This window comes from Pecten maximus, chromosome 7 (genome assembly GCF_902652985.1).
Source record: "Pecten maximus chromosome 7, xPecMax1.1, whole genome shotgun sequence".
NCBI classification, from domain to species: Eukaryota; Metazoa; Mollusca; class Bivalvia; order Pectinida; family Pectinidae; genus Pecten; species Pecten maximus.
The window spans coordinates 3,719,250-3,738,381 of NC_047021.1; the positions used below are offsets into that span (position 1 = coordinate 3,719,250).

The window sequence follows — 19,132 nt, forward strand, 5'->3', positions numbered from 1 at the left end:
AATCTGATCAAACAAACTTGCCTACGTTAATGGACTTAATAAAACTGAAAGTAGACATTATTGGACAAGGCGTGTGCTGGAGGTGCAGTTAACATATCAACATTCATTCTCACTTTATAATTACATTTGGTGAAATATCAACAAAGAAAAAAGAAAAAAAGTCTGACTGTCCAAAAATTAATTTTACTATAGGTGACTTTTACATTTTAAAGCTGTCAGTACTGTAAGTAATGGTGATTCAGATTTTCATAATCCACTATCTATTTCAGACTTTGAAGATTCAAATGTGTATGACGAGTTGGATTCCACTATTACGAATACAGAAATAATTATTGTTTTCAAAAACACTAAACTAGGTAACTCGTCTGGAATCGACAACATTCTTAATGTTTTTGTTTTGTTTTTTGTTGTTGTTTTTTTTTTTTTTTTTTGTCAAACATAAGGAGTCATTCTTTTCTTCCAAAACCTTTTTAATGTTATTTTTTATTCGGGCGCCTTCCATTCAGTCAGGTCTAGGGGTATTATATTCCCTTTGTTCAAAAAAGGTGACGCAAATGATACAAATAACAATGGAGGAATCATTTACTTGTGTTTTATAAAAAAAAAAAAAAAAAAAAAAGACTTTCAGGATGGTCTAAAAAGTACGATACTGTCTCAGATGCCCAATTCGGGTTAAGCCTGATTTTGTAACTAATGATGCTATTTTTGCCTTACATGGTATTACTGATAAAATTCTGTCTAACAAGCGTAAGCTTTACTGTTGTTTTGTTGATTATCGTAAGGCCTTCGATAGTGTAAATAGAAATGAATTTATTTTTGAAGCTGTTTCATAAAGTAATTTGAGGAAAACTACTAAATACTTTGAGATCTTTATATGACGGGTTAAAGTCATGTATTAGGTACAAATCGGAACTGTCTGCATTTTTTCAAGCTCAAGGCTTGACGCAAGGGGAGGGATTATCTCCCTTCCTTTACTCCATGTACAATGTTTATATATATATCCAAGCTAGAAATGAATTTGTTGAAATGTCGTTAAAATACTTTTTGTATCAATTTCTTATTCATAGATATACGTTACGATTGTCATTGACAAAGTCTTTAGCTTATTATTTGCTCTCTCATATTAGTTTCTAGGTTTACCAATATTATAGCCGCCTACCCCGGACACTATTGTATAGGGTACTTCACTTATCCATTCGATACTGCCGCCCAGAAATGTCATAATATCTGTAACCTTACTGTAATAGTTATTTCAAATGTGATATAATATCTGTAACCTTACTGTAATAGTTATTTTCAATATCATATAATATCTGTAACCTTACTGTAATAGTTATTTCAAATGTGATATAATATCTGTAACCTTACTGTAATAGTTATTTTCAATATGATATATTTTAATAGATATACTGTATATGTAAAGTAATTATATTAATGCTGACCATCGTCGGTTCATTTATATTACGTTATAAAGATTGCAAATTGTATGATGTAATCTTAAATGTGCTAACGAACCGTAAGGCTAAAGTTGAATAAACGTTGAACATAATAGTAACACTACCTGTATACTAGTAACAATACCTGTATACTAGTAACGATACCTGTATACTAGTAACGATACCTGTATACTAGTAACGACACCTGTATACTAGTAACAACACATGTATACTAGTAACAATACCTGTATACTAGTAAGAACACCTGTATACTAGTAACGATACCTGTATACTAGTAAGAACACCTGTATACTAGTAACAACACCTGTATACTAGTAACGATACCTGTATACTAGTAACAACACCTGTATACTAGTAACAACACCTGTATACTAGTAACAATACCTGTATACTAGTAACAACACCTGTATACTAGTAACACTACCTGTATAGTAGTAACGATACCTGTATACTAGTAACAACACCTGTATACTAGTAACAACACCTGTATACTAGTAACGATACCTGTATACTAGTAACGACACCTGTATACTAGTAACAACACCTGTATACTAGTAACACCTGTATACTAGTAACAACACCTGTATACTAGTAACGATACCGGTATACTAGTAACAACACCTGTATACTAGTAACGATACCTGTATACTAGTAACAACACCTGTATACTAGTAACACCTGCATACTAGTAACAACACCTGTATACTAGTAACAACACCTGTATCCTAGTAACAATACCGGTATACTAGTAACAACACCTGTATACTAGTAACAATACCGGTATACTAGTAACACTACCTGTATACTAGTAACAACACCTGTATACTAGTAACAACACCTGTATACTAGTAACGATACTTGTATACTAGTAACACTACCTGTATACTAGTAACAACACCTGTATACTAGTAACGATACCTGTATACTAGTAACACTACCTGTATACTAGTAACGATACCTGTATACTAGTAACGATACCTATATACTAGTAACGATACCTGTATACTAGTAACAACACCTGTATACTAGTAACACTACCTGTATACTAGTAACGATACCTGTCTACTAGTAACGATACCTGTATAATAGTAACGATACCTGTATACTAGTAACAACACCTGTATAATAGTAACGATACCTGTATACTAGTAACAATACTTGTATACTAGTAACTACCTGTATACTAGTAACGATACCTGTATACTAGTAACACTACCTGTATACTAGTAACGATACCTATATACTAGTAACGATACCTGTATACTAGTAACGATACCTGTATACTAGTAACAATACCTGTATACTAGTAACAACACCTGTATACTAGTAACAATACCTGTATACTAGTAACACTTGTATACTAGTAACAATACCTGTATACTAGTAACAATACCTTTATACTAGTAACAATACCTGTATACTAGTAACAATACTTGTATACTAGTAACAATACCTGTATACTAGTAACGATACCTGTATACTAGTAACGATACCTGTATACTAGTAATGATACCTGTATACTAGTAGCGACACCTGTATACTAGTAACGATACCTGTATACTAGTAACGATACCTGTATACTAGTAACAACACCTGTATAATTGTAACAATACCTGTATACTAGTAACAATACCTGTATACTAGTAACGATAGTTGTATAATTGTAACAATACTTTTATACTGAAAATAGAAAAAAAAATCCTTTCATTTTAATGCAACTTAGAAATTTGTAATGACAATCTAGAACGATACAGAATTACATTAAAGAGATTTATTAGCACTCAAGCCACACGTATGTAAGCTATGAAAGTTATAAACCATTCTGTACCACAAAGTCATTGGATACTTTTAATAATCATCTTTTCACATGTTTTATGGTATCAATTAAATCAGTTTTGTTAAAAGTCCAGTATTACATATTGTAACACCCCCTCCATTTCAAACAGGTCTGGTGACACATACACCCATTTAAATTGCATTTGGTGGCATTATGTAAATGAATGAATTCAGTAATATTATTAATCTCTGTTGGTGATATCAGAAGCTCAATACAAGTGACCCAAGTAACAAGTTCTAGTGAAAAGTAGTACAGATCTGGCCCAAACATTTTGATCTTCCATGTAGGTCAAAGGTCAAAGTGTAGGCTAGAGTGACCTACTATTGGTACCTGACTCAACCATCCCCTTCCACCTTGGGTGTGGAACTAATGAAATCTGTCATGTCCTGACAGAGTTGTACACAAGCAATATCTTTTGAGTGGTAGTCCAGTGGGATCTTTGACATGGCTTTGAAAGTCCAAGTTCTGATCAGGTGTAGGACTTGAGATTGCGATACAATATTGTGAATATCATATCAAATCTGTGGAAGTTTACGAGATATCTGGCACAAAAGCTTTTAAATTCTAAAAAAGGTCAAGAGCAACCTTTGGCTTTGATCTTTCACAATGACCTATGACAACCAAATCATAATCATGAATGTGTGATGTCCTGGTGTGTATATGATAAAAATCTGTCAAGGAATTCACGAGATGTTTGGTACAGACAAAAGCACGGACACAAATGTGTATATGATCGAATTCTGTCAAGAGATTCACGAGATGTTTGGTACAGACAAAAGCACGGACACAAATGTGTATATGATCGAATTCTGTCAAGAGATTCACGAGATGTTTGGTACAGACAAAAGCACGGACACAAATGTGTATATGATCAAAATCTGTCAAGAGATTCACGAGATGTTTGGTACAGACAAATGCATGGTCACAAAAAATGCCATCCGTTAATATCTCTTTACTAAGTGAAATGATAGAAAGTCCCAAAATATACACAACTCCAACAATTTCATAAAAAAAAATTTATTTGAAAATAATATTAATTAATTTGTATAAAATAAACAATATTATAAGAATTACTGTAGCTGGCTGCGTGCATTGTATGCAAGATACCATACAAATACTGCTACAGCGGCTGCAACAAACTCGCTCTGCAGGAATGGACCTTTCCACACACCCTGTACAAAATAAAAGATTGATTTTAAATCAATAAATAGTATCTTATTAAATTGATGAAAACATCCAAATAAATTAACAGGATATCTTTCAATTTCTAGACATCCTTAAAAAAATATTTAATCCAGTTGATTTTTTTTCCATTTTAATATTTGCAAATAATTAATACACATACAAGTTTCAACATATCCCAATTTAAATTTCCAAAATCTTATATTTCATGTTCGTCACTATAAACCAGGACCAGGCCTGTTTTTTAATGCCAAAGCAAATTTAGAAAACATGCGTTATCCTGAATTACAAGTTGTCCAAGCAGAATTATCTCCCTTTACTTACAGGATGACTCATGTTGATGGTATGAACAGGTTTTACAGCATCGGCACCTTCACCACTCCTCTGAGCCTGTATCAAAACATCTCTCAATTACTTATCGTTATATTAATTCAATATTAAAATCAGAACACCTCTCAGTAAGTTATCCTTATATTCAATATTAAAAAAAAATTTTACATCAATTACTTTTGAATTAGCTAACAACAATAAATCTTACACTTATTTGTTATAAGACATGCAAGTCAAGCAGGTATCATATAAAAAATCGTACCATGATCACTCATTAGAAACATTATTATGAAGTACTGTACTGCCAAAGAATTTATCCTAAAACTTGGTTTAAAAAACACAACTCTTCAACTTCATGTCCCATTACCTTTCTTAGAGCTGCAAATCCTTCCTCATCAAAAAGTCTGATGTCATAGGAGCCTGATGGTAGTTTGGAGTGTTCATCACTGAAGCTGACCTGAACACGTAAATAACATAAGACAGGTAAGTGTGGCTGTAGATTCCAGTATATAAAGACAACGTGTCACTAATGTTTCTTACATACTCATATACAAGACAGAACATGGTACAATAATATCCCAACTAATTTTCAGAACATGACATTGTTTTCTGAATATGTTTAACAGTAATAAAACATTTAAACATAATTTACTTTTACTATTTAAACTTTTTCTGATCAGACTTAAAATTCAAATGGCACACCTAGGGGCCAAGGGGAATCTACATGTGAAGTTTGAGACATTTCTCTCCAGTGCTTCTCAAGAAATATACCCATATAAGACATCAAATGGTACCAGTTAATTCAAATAATGACATTTTGGCCAGAAATCAATTATGTAGAAATGAATTTAAAATAACTGAGTTTCACCAAAAAGGCTGTTGGCACTTTAAGTTGACATTTTACCTGATATTTATCTCCAGAGACTGTCCTGGTAACAGGAAGTGTTTTTCCCTGAATGTCAGCATACAGATTCATATTCTGGAAATAGAAACATTTAAAATGTAATTTCGTGGGTTTTAAAAACACAATTGCTTTCAGTTATTCTCTGAGAATCAAATACTCCTATTAAAAAGCAGTTGAATACTACTGTAATCTGGTCATTTGTCACTTCCTGTAAAGTTTGATGACATCATGCAGTGTTACCTAGTTAAATATACATTAGTTGCATATATAACAATCCTATCAAAGTATGGACAATGTGATACATTTTCCCTATTAGTTGATAGGGTGGGTAGAATCTGTGGGGGAAAAAATTCTGTGTCAAATAGGGAAAAAAACATAAGCCAGTGTTCATTTTAGATTTGCAGCAAGTGGGGCCATTTGGTCTGCTTGGACTGAAAAAAGTAGTGTGATTGGCCAAAAAAGGAGGACAAAGATAATTACTCATATTGACATAATCGAAAAGCACAAATGTAAAAGCCTATCATTATAATTTGTTTTGTTTTCCTTTCCTTATGCATCCAACATAATTCTGATTACACCAAAATTTTTATTGCATGCCATCTGTTAATTCCAATTTCCCGATGGAAAAGATGCAGGTGTACAAGAACTTGAACTGTAAAACGCAATAAACGCAAGACCTTGACTTGTCCAAAGAGCTAGCATTAAACTGTTATATATAGTTCATTTGAGATGCGACCTTTGGTTAGGAAAAGGTTTTTTTCTTAGTTTTTAGCCCGAGAAAACAATGAAACTCATTAGTTTTTAAAGAATCATTGATCGGTCCTTTATCATTCGTTCCTTTACATCAATTCACTGAGAAGTAGTGTTTTTGTTTTAGATTTTCCAGGAGCTTCAAATGGTGTTCAGACCTTTTCCTAACATACAACAGGAACCAATCAAAAACATTGTCCAATTTCCAAATTAAACCAACCAATCAAATACACTGTTGTATTGCTCAGGGCAAGTTCAACAGTAAAACTGAGAAAATGTCAAGAGATTGGTACCAGACTAACTGTTAATAAAAGGATACTTTAACACAAGGACCCAGTAAAACATAATTGTATGGTCCCTGTGATAAAAAATAGCACCCATGGCCTGATGGGTTATCTAAAATGAACACTGTTAGCCAAATGGCATTTATAATGAATTCTTACCGACACAATGTTCTTGCATTTTAATGTAAATTCAACAATGAACACAGTTTCTGTCGAAGTGACTGCCTCTGTTGTTGTGTAGGTCTGAGTCTTGACATCTGGTGCCAAACATGTATCTCCTGTAAAGCCATACAAAACGTTTAGCTAGTGGCAACATTTTGTTTCTCTTTTATGTTATTGACTATATACATGTATATCCATACAAAGAAAACTGTTTAAAAATGTTATCAGTAGCTAACTAGAACATCCACAGAGAATGAAGATATGATTTTATTGAATCCAAACCAAATCATAACAATATTAAACCCATGTACTCACACATGTAGACCCTCAAACAACATGCACACTCTCACACATAAAAACACATAACTACTACAAAGGACACCAAAATATATATTCTTTTTACAGAAACAACAGCAGTAGTACAATGCACAACAATGGAGGACTTCACTGATCAAGACACATATATACATATACAATATACATTCTTAGAAGCCCTCGCCACACACTTAAAGATACAATTGTATATCCGTTTTTACCTTTAAACTATACTTGCATACATACAAAAAAAAATCTCTCTAAATAAATGTTCTTTTTCTTGACCCTCTCCAGGACACCAAGGACACATTCGTCATTATTGACAGAGCCCCTGAACAATGAACGTTGAATGTCTCCTCTCTTTCAAAATTCAGTACCTCCAGACATCAAAGAAAAATCAAGCTCTCAATGAACATAGGGACAGTTTTTGCCTCAGCTTGCCAAGAAAAATATGAGTTCTGTCTGTCTGTACTTACGTCGACGAACATGATACAAATTCAAAAATAAAATATATTTGAACGTGGCATTGTATCAAAAAAATTGCTATACTTCCGATTAAGTAACGTCAAGTTTCTAAGTAGCATAACTAACACTTTTATGGACACGTTTTTATTAAAATAAGCCTGAGGATGGCGACCTGAGGATGGTCGCCAAACTGTTATCATCAAATCAGGAAGAAATACAGTAAAATTGAAACCATTTCCCTTTTAACAAACACATCACGTAACCCTCGCACACTATCACGATATAGACCAGTGACAAGTTGTAAAAAATAAAACATATTACATCAATAATTCAATATAATATACGTATCCATTGATCACTTAACGAGCATCTGTGCCACGTCAACAGATAAAGCCGACAGTCATATATCAAGTTTGACCGCTAATGGACATTGCTGTAGATAGGAACTGTTGAATCACAATGAAGTAGCATATTTACAAGAAAATTGTGCATTTTCAAATCAGTTTACCTAGAACACACAGTGGGAGAACGAAAAGACAGCAGAGAACAACAACGCTACTGGTAGTCGCCATGTTTGCCGGGTCGGAAGAGGTAAAGCGGAAGTACACTTTATAAAGGTGAGACAACTCTGATTAACTTTTACCGGAGAGTTAGGCCGTTTTCGTTTTTGAGGTCCTATAGGACGGACCAGTTGGATCGGTGTTATTCTTTTATGAAATAAAGACGGACCGGATGATTTTATATTGTTTTCAGACGTGCCTTGACAGATTCCCAAGGCCTGTATTAGCATTTACAGTTCCGTCGAGATAAATGTTTGAAATATTAGACTTAAAAACGGACAAGTCGGTTTGTCCGCATAAACGAACAGGCCATTTAATATGGCGCGGGAAGGATGTCATAATGAAATATTTTTGCCTAGGCAAAAATGAAATATTGCCTAGGCAAAATTATTTCTGCCTAGGCAAAAATCGAATATTGCTTAGGAAAAAATATTTCAGCCTAGGCAATATTCGATTTATGCCTAGGCTGAAATAATTTTGCCTAGGCAATATTTCATTTTTGCCTAGGCAAAAATATTTAATTATGACATCCTTCCCGCGCCACAATTTAAAAAAGTAGATCTAGATATTTTACCTTACATAAAATTTAAGTAATAACAAGTTACTTAAGGTTAAGTTTATGTCCTATATAGTTTATGTGTTTATAGGTTAAGGTTATGTCCTATATAGTTTATGTGTTATAGGTTAAGGTTGTGTCCTATATAGTTTATGTGTTTATATGTTAAGGTTGTGTGCTATATAGTTTATGTGTTTATAGGTTAAGGTTGTGTCCTATATAGTTTGTGTTTATAGGTTAAGGTTGTGTTCTATATAGTTTATGTGTTTATAGGTTAAGGTTGTGTCCTATATAGTTTATAGGTTAAGGTTGTGTCCTATATAGTTTATGTGTTTATAGGTTAAGGTTGTGTCCTATATAGTTTATGTGTTTAGGTTAAGGTTAATTGTGTTCTATATAGTTTATGTGTTTAGGTTAAGGTTGTGTCCTATATAATTTTATACAGTTATTGTATGGGTGTGAGGGAAATAGCACTTTTATTGTCCCCCGAGACATGAACTATTTTCCGAGGCAAAGCCGACGGAAATAGTTGATGTCAAGGGGGACAATAAAATTGCGATTTCTAGAAATACTCAAACAATAACTGTTTTATTATACCAGCATTTAAATCATTCCATTTTTTCTCTCGAACCAGTGTTCATATCCTCCATTATTATACTTTTCCTTATTTTACACTATATAAAAGGTAGACAATAGAAATGCTATTTGAAACACATCTCCAAAAATGATATTTACCAGGTTAATAGTCGAAAGTGCTATTTACCCGGAATGAGCGCATTCATATTTTCGCGGATTTTTTTGCTTTGTTCATTCTGATTGGACAATGCATTTGTCATATCTCTTCGGATCATCTCTACCGCCACCTCTTGCATAAGGATAAATTCCAAAAACGTAAGCGTTTACTAAAATCGTTCGAGTGAATGCTACAGGAACACCATCTACAAGATTATATAATCTGGATGAAGAAGAGTTTTAGAGGACTGTTTCTGAAAGACAACGACAACGCTAGCACACAATGCCTTTTTTTTTTTTTTTTTTTTTTGCTTTTTTGTTGATTTTGAATTTACATTAAAATTTGATCATTGAAATAGACTTTGCTTTTATAACTAGTCTTGAACAAAATGAAAAATTTCAAATATGGGTATAATAAAACAGTTATTGTATGGGTATTTCTGGAAATAGCACTTTTATTGCACCCCTTGACACTAACTATTTCCCTCGGCTTCGCTTCGGGAAATAGTTAATGTCTCGGGGGACAATACAAGTGCTATTTCCCTCACACCCATACAATAACTGTATACTAATGCTTATGATTTCCCCCGAAGATAGCCTTTCAGCATGCTAACTGGCGTTTTTATTACTCGTTGTGTGTTAGCGCTGTCTTTTTCAGAAAAAAATCCTATCTAGCATTTAAAGCCATATTCCGAAGTGTTCCTGTAGCATTCCCTTGAGCGATTACTGTGTCTGCTGCGCCTTGGTGGCGAAAACGCGTATACATTGTCCAATCAGAATAAACGAAGCCAAAAAAACCCGCGAAAATATGAATGCGCTCATTCCTGGTACCACTTATGACTATTGACCTGGTTAATAGCATTTTTGGAGGATGTGGATTCAAATAGCATTTCTATTGTCTACATTTTATATAGTATAAAATAAGGAAAGTATGATAAGTTAAGGTTGTGTCCTATATAGTTCATGTGTTTATAGGTTAAGGTTGTGTAATATATAGTTTATGTGTTTATAGGTTAAGGTTGTGTCCTATATAGTTTATGTGTTATAGGTTAAGGTTAATTGTGTTCTATATAGTTTATGTGTTATAGGTTAAGGTTAATTGTGTTCTATATAGTTTATGTGTTTATAGGTTAAGGTTGTGTCCTATATAGTTTATGTGTTTATAGGTTAAGGTTGTGTCCTATATAGTTTATGTGTTTATAGGTTAAGGTTGTGTAATATATAGTTTATGTGTTTATAGGTTAAGGTTGTGTCCTATATAGTTTATGTGTTTATAGGTTAAGGTTGTGTCCTATATAGTTTATGTGTTTATAGGTTAAGGTTGTGTAATATATAGTTTATGTGTTTATAGGTTAAGGTTGTGTCCTATATAGTTTATGTCTGTATAGGTTAAGGTTGTGTCCTATATAGTTTATGTGTTATAGGTTAAGGTTGTGTCCTATATAGTTTATGTGTTTATAGGTTAAGGTTGTGTCCTATATAGTTTATGTGTTTATAGGTTAAGGTTGTGTCCTATATAGTTTATGTGTTTATAGGTTAAGGTTGTGTCCTATATAGTTTATGTGTTATAGGTTAAGGTTGTGTCCTATATAGTTTATGTGTTATAGGTTAAGGTTGTGTCCTATATAGTTTATGTGTTTATAGGTTAAGGTTGTGTCCTATATAGTTTATGTGTTTATAGGTTAAGGTTGTGTCCTATATAGTTTATGTGTTATAGGTTAAGGTTGTGTCCTATATAGTTTATGTGTTATAGGTTAAGGTTGTGTCCTATATAGTTTATAGGTTATAGGTTAAGGTTGTGTCCTATATAGTTTATAGGTTATAGGTTAAGGTTGTGTCCTATATAGTTTATGTGTTTATAGGTTAAGGTTGTGTCCTATATAGTTTATGTGTTATAGGTTAAGGTTATGTCCTATATAGTTTATAGGTTATAGGTTAAGGTTGTGTCCTATATAGTTTATGTGTTTATAGGTTAAGGTTGTATCCTATATAGTTTATGTGTTTATAGGTTAAAGTTGTGTCTTATATAGTTTATGTGTTTATAGGTTAAGGTTGTGTCCAATATAGTTTATGTGTTTATAGGTTAAGGTTGTGTCCTATATAGTTTATGTGTTTATAGGTTAAGGTTGTGTCCCATATAGTTTATGTGTTTAGAGGTTAAGGTTGTGTCCTATATAGTTTATGGGTTTATAGGTTAAGGTTGTATCCTATATAGTTTATAGGTTAAGGTTGTGTCCTATATAGTTTATAGGTTAAGGTTGTGTCCTATATATAGTTTATGTGTTTATAGATTAAGGTTGTGTCCTATATAGTTTATGTGTTTATAGGTTAAGGTTGTGTCCTATATAGTTTATGTGTTTATAGGTTAAGGTTGTGTCCTATATAGTTTATGTATTTATAGGTTAAGGTTGTGTCCTATATATAGTTTATGTGTTTATAGGTTAAGGTTGTGTCCTATATATAGTTTATGTGTTTATAGGTTAAGGTTGTGTCCTATATAGTTTATGTGTTTATAGGTTAAGGTTGTGTAATATATAGTTTATGTGTTATAGGTTAAGGTTGTGTAATATATAGTTTATAGGTTAAGGTTGTGTCCTATATAGTTTATGTGTTTATAGGTTAAGGTTGTGTAATATATAGTTTATGTGTTTTTAGGTTAAGGTTGTGTCCTATATAGTTTATGTGTTTAAAGGTTAATGTTGTGTCCTATATATATAGTTTATATGTTTATGAGTTAAGGTTGTGTCCTATATAGTTTATGTGTTTATAGGTTAAGGTTGTGTCCTATATAGTTTATGTCTTTATAGGTTAAGGTTGTGTCCTATATAGTTTATGTGTTTATAGGTTAAGGTTATGTCCTATATAGTTTATGTGTTTATAGGTTAAGGTTGTGACCTATATAGTTTGTTTTTATAGGTTAAGGTTGTGTCCTATATAGTTTATGTGTTTATAGGTTAAGGTTGTGTAATATATAGTTTATGTGTTTATAGGTTAAGGTTGTGTAATATATATATAGTTTATGTGTTTATAGGTTAAGGTTGTGTCCTATATATATAGTTTATGTGTTTATAGGTTAAGGTTGTGTCCTATATAGTTTATGTGTTATAGGTTAAGGTTGTGTCCTATATAGTTTATGTGTTATAGGTTAAGGTTGTGTCCTATATAGTTGATGTGTTTATAGGTTAAGGTTGTGTAATATATAGTTTATGTGTTTATAGGTTAAGGTTGTGTAATATATATATAGTTTATATGTTTATAGGTTAAGGTTGTGTCCTATATATACAGTTTATGTGTTTATAGGTTAAGGTTGTGTCCTATATAGTTTATGTGTTTATAGGTTAAGGTTGTGTCCTATATAGTTTATGTGTTTATAGGTTAAGGTTGTGTCCTATATATAGTTTATGTGTTTATAGGTTAAGGTTGTGTCCTATATAGTATATGTGTTTATATGTTAAGGATGTGTCCTATATAGTTTATGTGTTTATAGGTTAAGGTTGTGTCCTATATAGTTGATGTGTTTATAGGTTAAGGTTGTGTGCTATATAGTTTATGTGTTTATAGGTTAAGGTTGTGTCCTATATAGTTTATGTGTTTATAGGTTAAGGTTGTGTACTATATAGTTTATGTGTTTATAGGTTAAGGTTGTGTCCTATATAGTTGATGTGTTTATATGTTAAGGTTGTGTCCTATATAGTTTATGTGTTTATAGGTTAAGGTTGTGTCCTATATAGTTTATGTGTTATAGGTTAAGGTTGTGTCCTATATAGTTTATGTGTTTATAGGTTAAGGTTGTGTCCTATATAGTTTATAGGTTAAGGTTGTGTCCTATATAGTTTATGTGTTTAGGTTAAGGTTAATTGTGTCCTATATAGTTTATGTGTTATAGGTTCAGGTTGTGTCCTATATATAGTTTATGTGTTTATAGGTTAAGATTGTGTCCTATATAGTTTATGTGTTTTAGGTTAAGGTTATGTCCTATATAGTTTATAGGTTAAGGTTGTGTCCTATATAGTTTATGTGTTTATAGGTTAAGGTTGTGTAATATATAGTTTATGTGTTTATAGGTTAAGGTTGTGTCCTATATAGTTTATGTGTTTATAGGTTAAGGTTGTGTCCTATATAGTTTATGTGTTTATAGGTTAAGGTTGTGTCCTATATAGTTAATGTCTTTATAGGTTAAGGTTGTGTCCTATATATAGTTTATGTGTTTATAGGTTAAGTTTATGTCCTATATAGTTTATGTGTTTATAGGTTAAGGTTGTGTCCTATATAGTTTATGTGTTTATAGGTTAAGGTTGTGTAATATATAGTTTATGTGTTTATAGGTTAAGGTTGTGTCCTATATAGTTTATGTGTTATAGGTTAAGGTTGTGTCCTATATAGTTTATGTGTTTATAGGTTAAGGTTGTGTAATATATAGTTTATGTGTTAATATAGATAAAATGTCAATTTCTTGGAAACGTATTTATACAAGGGACCACTTATAATCACAGGGGCATGCATATAAAATGATAATTATTAAAAAAAAAATAGATTTGGAAAGGGGCTGGGTACTGTGACATATGGACCCCTACCAAATCTAAAATGTATATATTTAAATTAACATTTTTGATGCAATCGCTTGTGCTCATGATAATGTAAACTTAATGCTTGTGATATTTACGAGGAAAACACAACTTCAAAGAAAAAAGTGATACAGGAAGTTATATATGCCCCTGATTACACGATTCTTGACAAATTTTGATCAAGCTAAAGTATTAATTTATACAAATCAGGAACTGTTAAGTTGTTATATGTACGTCTATCTATTGTGAACATGAATTCTCACACGTCTCTGATACACCTTGACATTGTAGTCACCACAAGGTACGTCCCTGATACACATTGACATTGTAGTCACCACAAGGTACGTCTCTCATACACCTTGACATTGAAGTCACCACAAGGTATGTCCCTGATACATCTTGACATTGTAGTCACCACAAGGTACGTCTCTCATACACCTAAATATTGTAGTCACCACAAGGTACGTCCCTGATACATCTTGACATTGTAGTCACCACAAGGTACGTCTCTCATACACCTAAATATTGTAGTCACCACAAGGTACGTCCCTGATACACCTTGACATTGTAGTCACCACAAGGTGCGTCTCTGATACACCTTGACATTGTAGTCACCACAAGGTACGTCTCTGATACACATTGACACTGTAGTCACCACAAGGTACGTCTCTGACACACCTTGACATTGTAGTCACCACAAGGTACGTCTCTGATACACCTTGACATTGTAGTCACCACAAGGTACGTCTCTGACACACCTTGACATTGTAGTCACCACAAGGTACGTCTCTGATACACCTTGACATTGTTGTCACCACAAGGTACGTCTCTGACACACCTTGACATTGTAGTCACCACAAGGTACGTCCCTGACACACCTTGACATTGTAGTCACCACAAGGTACGTCTCTGACACACCTTGACGTTGTAGTCACCACAAGGTACGTCCCTGATACACCTTGACATTGTAGTCACCACAAGGTACGTCCCTGATACACATTGACATTGTAGTCACCACAAGGTACGTCTCTGATACACCTTGACATTGTAGTCACCACAAGGTACGTCCCTGATACACCTTGACATTGTAGTCACCACAAGGTACGTCCCTGATACACATTGACATTGTAGTCACCACAAGGTACGTCCCTGATACATCTTGACATTGTAGTCACCACAAGGTACGTCCCTGATACACCTTGACATTGTAGTCACCACAGGGTACGTCCCCGATACATCTTGACATTGTAGTCACCACAAGGTACGTCTCTGATACACCTTGACATTGTAGTCACCACAAGGTACGTCCCTGACATACCTTGACATTGTAGTCACCACAAGGTACGTCCCTCATACACCTTGACATTGTAGTCAACACAGGGTACGTCCCTCATACACCTTGACATTGTAGTCACCACAAGGTACGTCTCTGATAAACCTTGACATTGTAGTCACCACAAGGTACGTCCCTGATACACCTTGACATTGTAGTCACCACAAGGTACGTCCCTGACACACCTTGACATTGTAGTCACCTCAAGGAACGTCCCTAATACTCCTTGACATTGTAGTCACCACAAGGTACGTCTCTGATACACCTTGACATTGTAGTCACCACAAGGTACGTCTCTGATACACCTTGACATTGTAGTCACCACAAGGTACGTCCCTGACATACCTTGACATTGTAGTCACCACAAGGTACGTCTCTGATACACCTTGACATTGTAGTCACCACAAGGTACGTCTCTGATACACATTGACGTTGTAGTCACCACAAGGTACGTTCCTGATACACCTTGACATTGTAGTCACCACAAGGTAAGTCTCTGATACACCTTGACATTGTAGTCACCACAAGGTAAGTCTCTGATACACCTTGACATTGTAGTCACCACAAGGTACGTCCCTGATATGCCTTGACATTGTAGTCACCACAAGGTACGTCCCTGATACACCTTGACATTGTAGTCACCACAAGGTAAGTCTCTGATACACCTTGACATTGTAGTCACCACAAGGTACGTCCCTGACATACCTTGACATTGTAGTCACCACAAGGTACGTCTCTAATACACCTTGACATTGTAGTCACCACAAGGTACGTCCCTGACACACCTTGACATTGTAGTCACCACAAGGAACGTCCCTAATACACCTTGACATTGTAGTCACCACAAGGTACGTCTCTGATACACCTTGACATTGTAGTCACCACAAGGTACGTCTCTGATACACCTTGACATTGTAGTCACCACAAGGTACGTCTCTGATACACCTTGACATTGTAGTCACCACAAGGTACGTCCCTGACACACCTTGACATTGTAGTCACCACAAGGTACGTCTCTGATACACCTTGACATTGTAGTCACCACAAGGTACGTCCCTGACACACCTTGACATTGTAGTCACCACAAGGTACGTTCCTGATACACATTGGCATTGTAGTCACCACAAGGTACGTCCCTGATACACCTTGACATTGTAGTCACCACAAGGTACGTCTCTGATACACCATGACATTGTAGTCACCACAAGGTAAGTCTCTGATACACCTTGACATTGTAGTCACCACAAGGTACGTCCCTGATACACCTTGACATTGTAGTCACCACAAGGTAGGTCTCTGATACACCTTGACATTGTAGTCACCACAAGGTACGTCCCGGATACACCTTGACGTTGTAGTCACCACAAGGTACGTCTCTGATACACCTTGACATTGTAGTCATCACAAGGTACGTCTCTAATACACCTTGACGTTGTAGTCACCACAAGGTACGTCTCTGATACACCTTGACATTGTAGTCATCACAAGGTACGTCTCTGATACACCTTGACATTGTAGTCACCACAAGGTACGTCTCTGATACACCTTGACATTGTAGTCACCACAAGGTACGTCCCTGATACATCTTGACATTGTAGTCATCACAAGGTACGTCTCTAATACACATAGACATTGTAGTCACCACAAGGTACGTCCCTGATACATCTTGACATTGTAGTCCCCACAAGGTACGTCCCTGATACACCTTGACATTGTAGTCACCACAAGGTACGTCCCTGATACACCTTGACATTGTAGTCATCACAAGGTACGTCCTATGATACACAATGACATTGTAGTCACCACAAGGTACGTCCATGATACACCTTGACATTGTAGTCACCACAAGGTACGCCCCTGATACACCTTGACATTGTAGTCACCACAAGGTACGTCCCTGATACACCTTGACATTGTAGTCACCACAAGGTACGTCTCTGATACACCTTGATATTGTAGTCACCACAAGGTACGTCCATGATACACCTTGACATTGTAGTCACCACAAGGTACGTCTCTGATACACCTTGACATTGTAGTCACCACAAGGTACGTCTCTGATACACCTTGACATTGTAGTCACCACAAGGTACGTCTCTGATACACCTTGATATTGTAGTCACCACAAGGTACGTCCATGATACACCTTGACATTGTAGTCACCACAAGGTACGTCTCTGATACACCTTGACATTGAAGTCACCACAAGGTACGTCTCTGATACACCTTGACATTGTAGTCACCACAAGGTACGTCTCTGATACACCTTGACATTGTAGTCACCACAAGGTACGTCCCTGATACACCTTGACATTGTAGTCACCACAAGGTACGCCCCTGATACACCTTGACATTGTAGTCACCACAAGGTACGTCCCTGATACACCTTGACATTGTAGTCACCACAAGGTACGTCTCTGATACACCTTGACATTGTAGTCACCACAAGGTACGTCTCTGATACACCTTGACATTGTAGTCACCACAAGGTACGTCTCTGATACACCTTGACATTGTAGTCACCACAAGGTACGTCTCTGATACACCTTGATATTGTAGTCACCACAAGGTACGTCCATGATACACCTTGACATTGTAGTCACCACAAGGTACGTCTCTGATACACCTTGACATTGTAGTCACCACAAGGTACGTCTCTGATACACCTTGACATTGTAGTCACCACAAGGTACGTCTCTGATACACCTTGACATTGTAGTCACCACAAGGTACGTCCCTAATACACCTTGACGTTGTAGTCACTACAAGGTACGTCCCTGATACACCTTGATATTGTAGTCACCACAAGGTACGTCTCTGATACACCTTGACACTGTAGTCACCACAAGGTACGTCTCTGATACACCTTGACATTGTAGTCACCACAAGGTACGTCCCTGATAAACCTTGACATTGTAGTCACCACAAGGTACGTCTCTGATACACCTTGACATTGTAGTCACCACAAGGTACGTCTCTGATACACCTTGACATTGTAGTCACCACAAGGTACGTCCCTAATACACCTTGACGTTGTAGTCACCACAAGGTACGTCCCTGATACACCTTGATATTGTAGTCACCACAAGGTACGTCTCTGATACACCTTGACACTGTAGTCACCACAAGGTACGTCTCTGATACACCTTGACATTGTAGTCACCACAAGGTACGTCTCTGATAAACCTTGACATTGTAGTCACCACAAGGTACGTCTCTGATACACCTTGACATTGTAGTCACCACAAGGTACGTCTCTGATAAACCTTGACGTTGTAGTCACCACAAGGTACGTCTCTGATACACCTTGACATTGTAGTCACCACAAGGTACGCCCCTGACACACCTTGACATTGTAGTCACCACAAGGTACGTCTCTGACACACCTTGACATTGTAGTCACCACAAGGTACGTCTCTGATACACCTTGACATTGTAGTCACCACAAGGTACGTCTCTGATAAACCTTGACATTGTAGTCACCACAAGGTACGTCTCTGATACACCTTGACATTGTAGTCACCACAAGGTACGTCTCTGATACACCTTGACATTGTAGTCACCACAAGGTACGTCCCTGATACACCTTGACATTGTAGTCACCACAAGGTACGTCCCTAATACACCTTGACGTTGTAGTCACCACAAGGTACGTCCCTGATACACCTTGATATTGTAGTCACCACAAGGTACGTCTCTG

At 35.5% G+C, this 19,132-nt stretch overlaps 1 protein-coding gene across 1 annotated transcript; it reads right to left on the reverse strand.

Moving 5' to 3' along the window:
• Positions 1–4,295: 4,295 nt before the first annotated feature.
• On the reverse strand, positions 4,296–8,322 carry LOC117331368 (translocon-associated protein subunit delta-like). Its single transcript, XM_033890060.1, has 6 exons — positions 8,195–8,322; positions 6,904–7,022; positions 5,711–5,785; positions 5,174–5,263; positions 4,801–4,866; positions 4,296–4,466 (listed from the first exon to the last, which is right to left on the reverse strand). The coding sequence occupies exons 1-6, from the start codon at positions 8,256–8,258 to the stop codon at positions 4,365–4,367; spliced, it is 516 nt and encodes a 171-aa protein (XP_033745951.1). The 5' UTR covers positions 8,259–8,322; the 3' UTR covers positions 4,296–4,364.
• Positions 8,323–19,132: the final 10,810 nt, after the last annotated feature.

Excerpts from the sequence above, each read along its gene's own strand:
- LOC117331368 (XM_033890060.1), bottom strand. The coding sequence starts at position 8,258 with ATGGCGACTACCAGTAGCGTTGTTGTTCTCTGCTGTCTTTTCGTTCTC. Across the intron at positions 4,867-5,173 it reads GATTTGCAGCTCTAAGAAAG|GCTCAGAGGAGTGGTGAAGG; the intron begins GTAATGGGACAT and ends GTTTTGATACAG. Across the intron at positions 4,467-4,800 it reads CCATCAACATGAGTCATCCT|GGTGTGTGGAAAGGTCCATT; the intron begins GTAAGTAAAGGG and ends TATTTTGTACAG.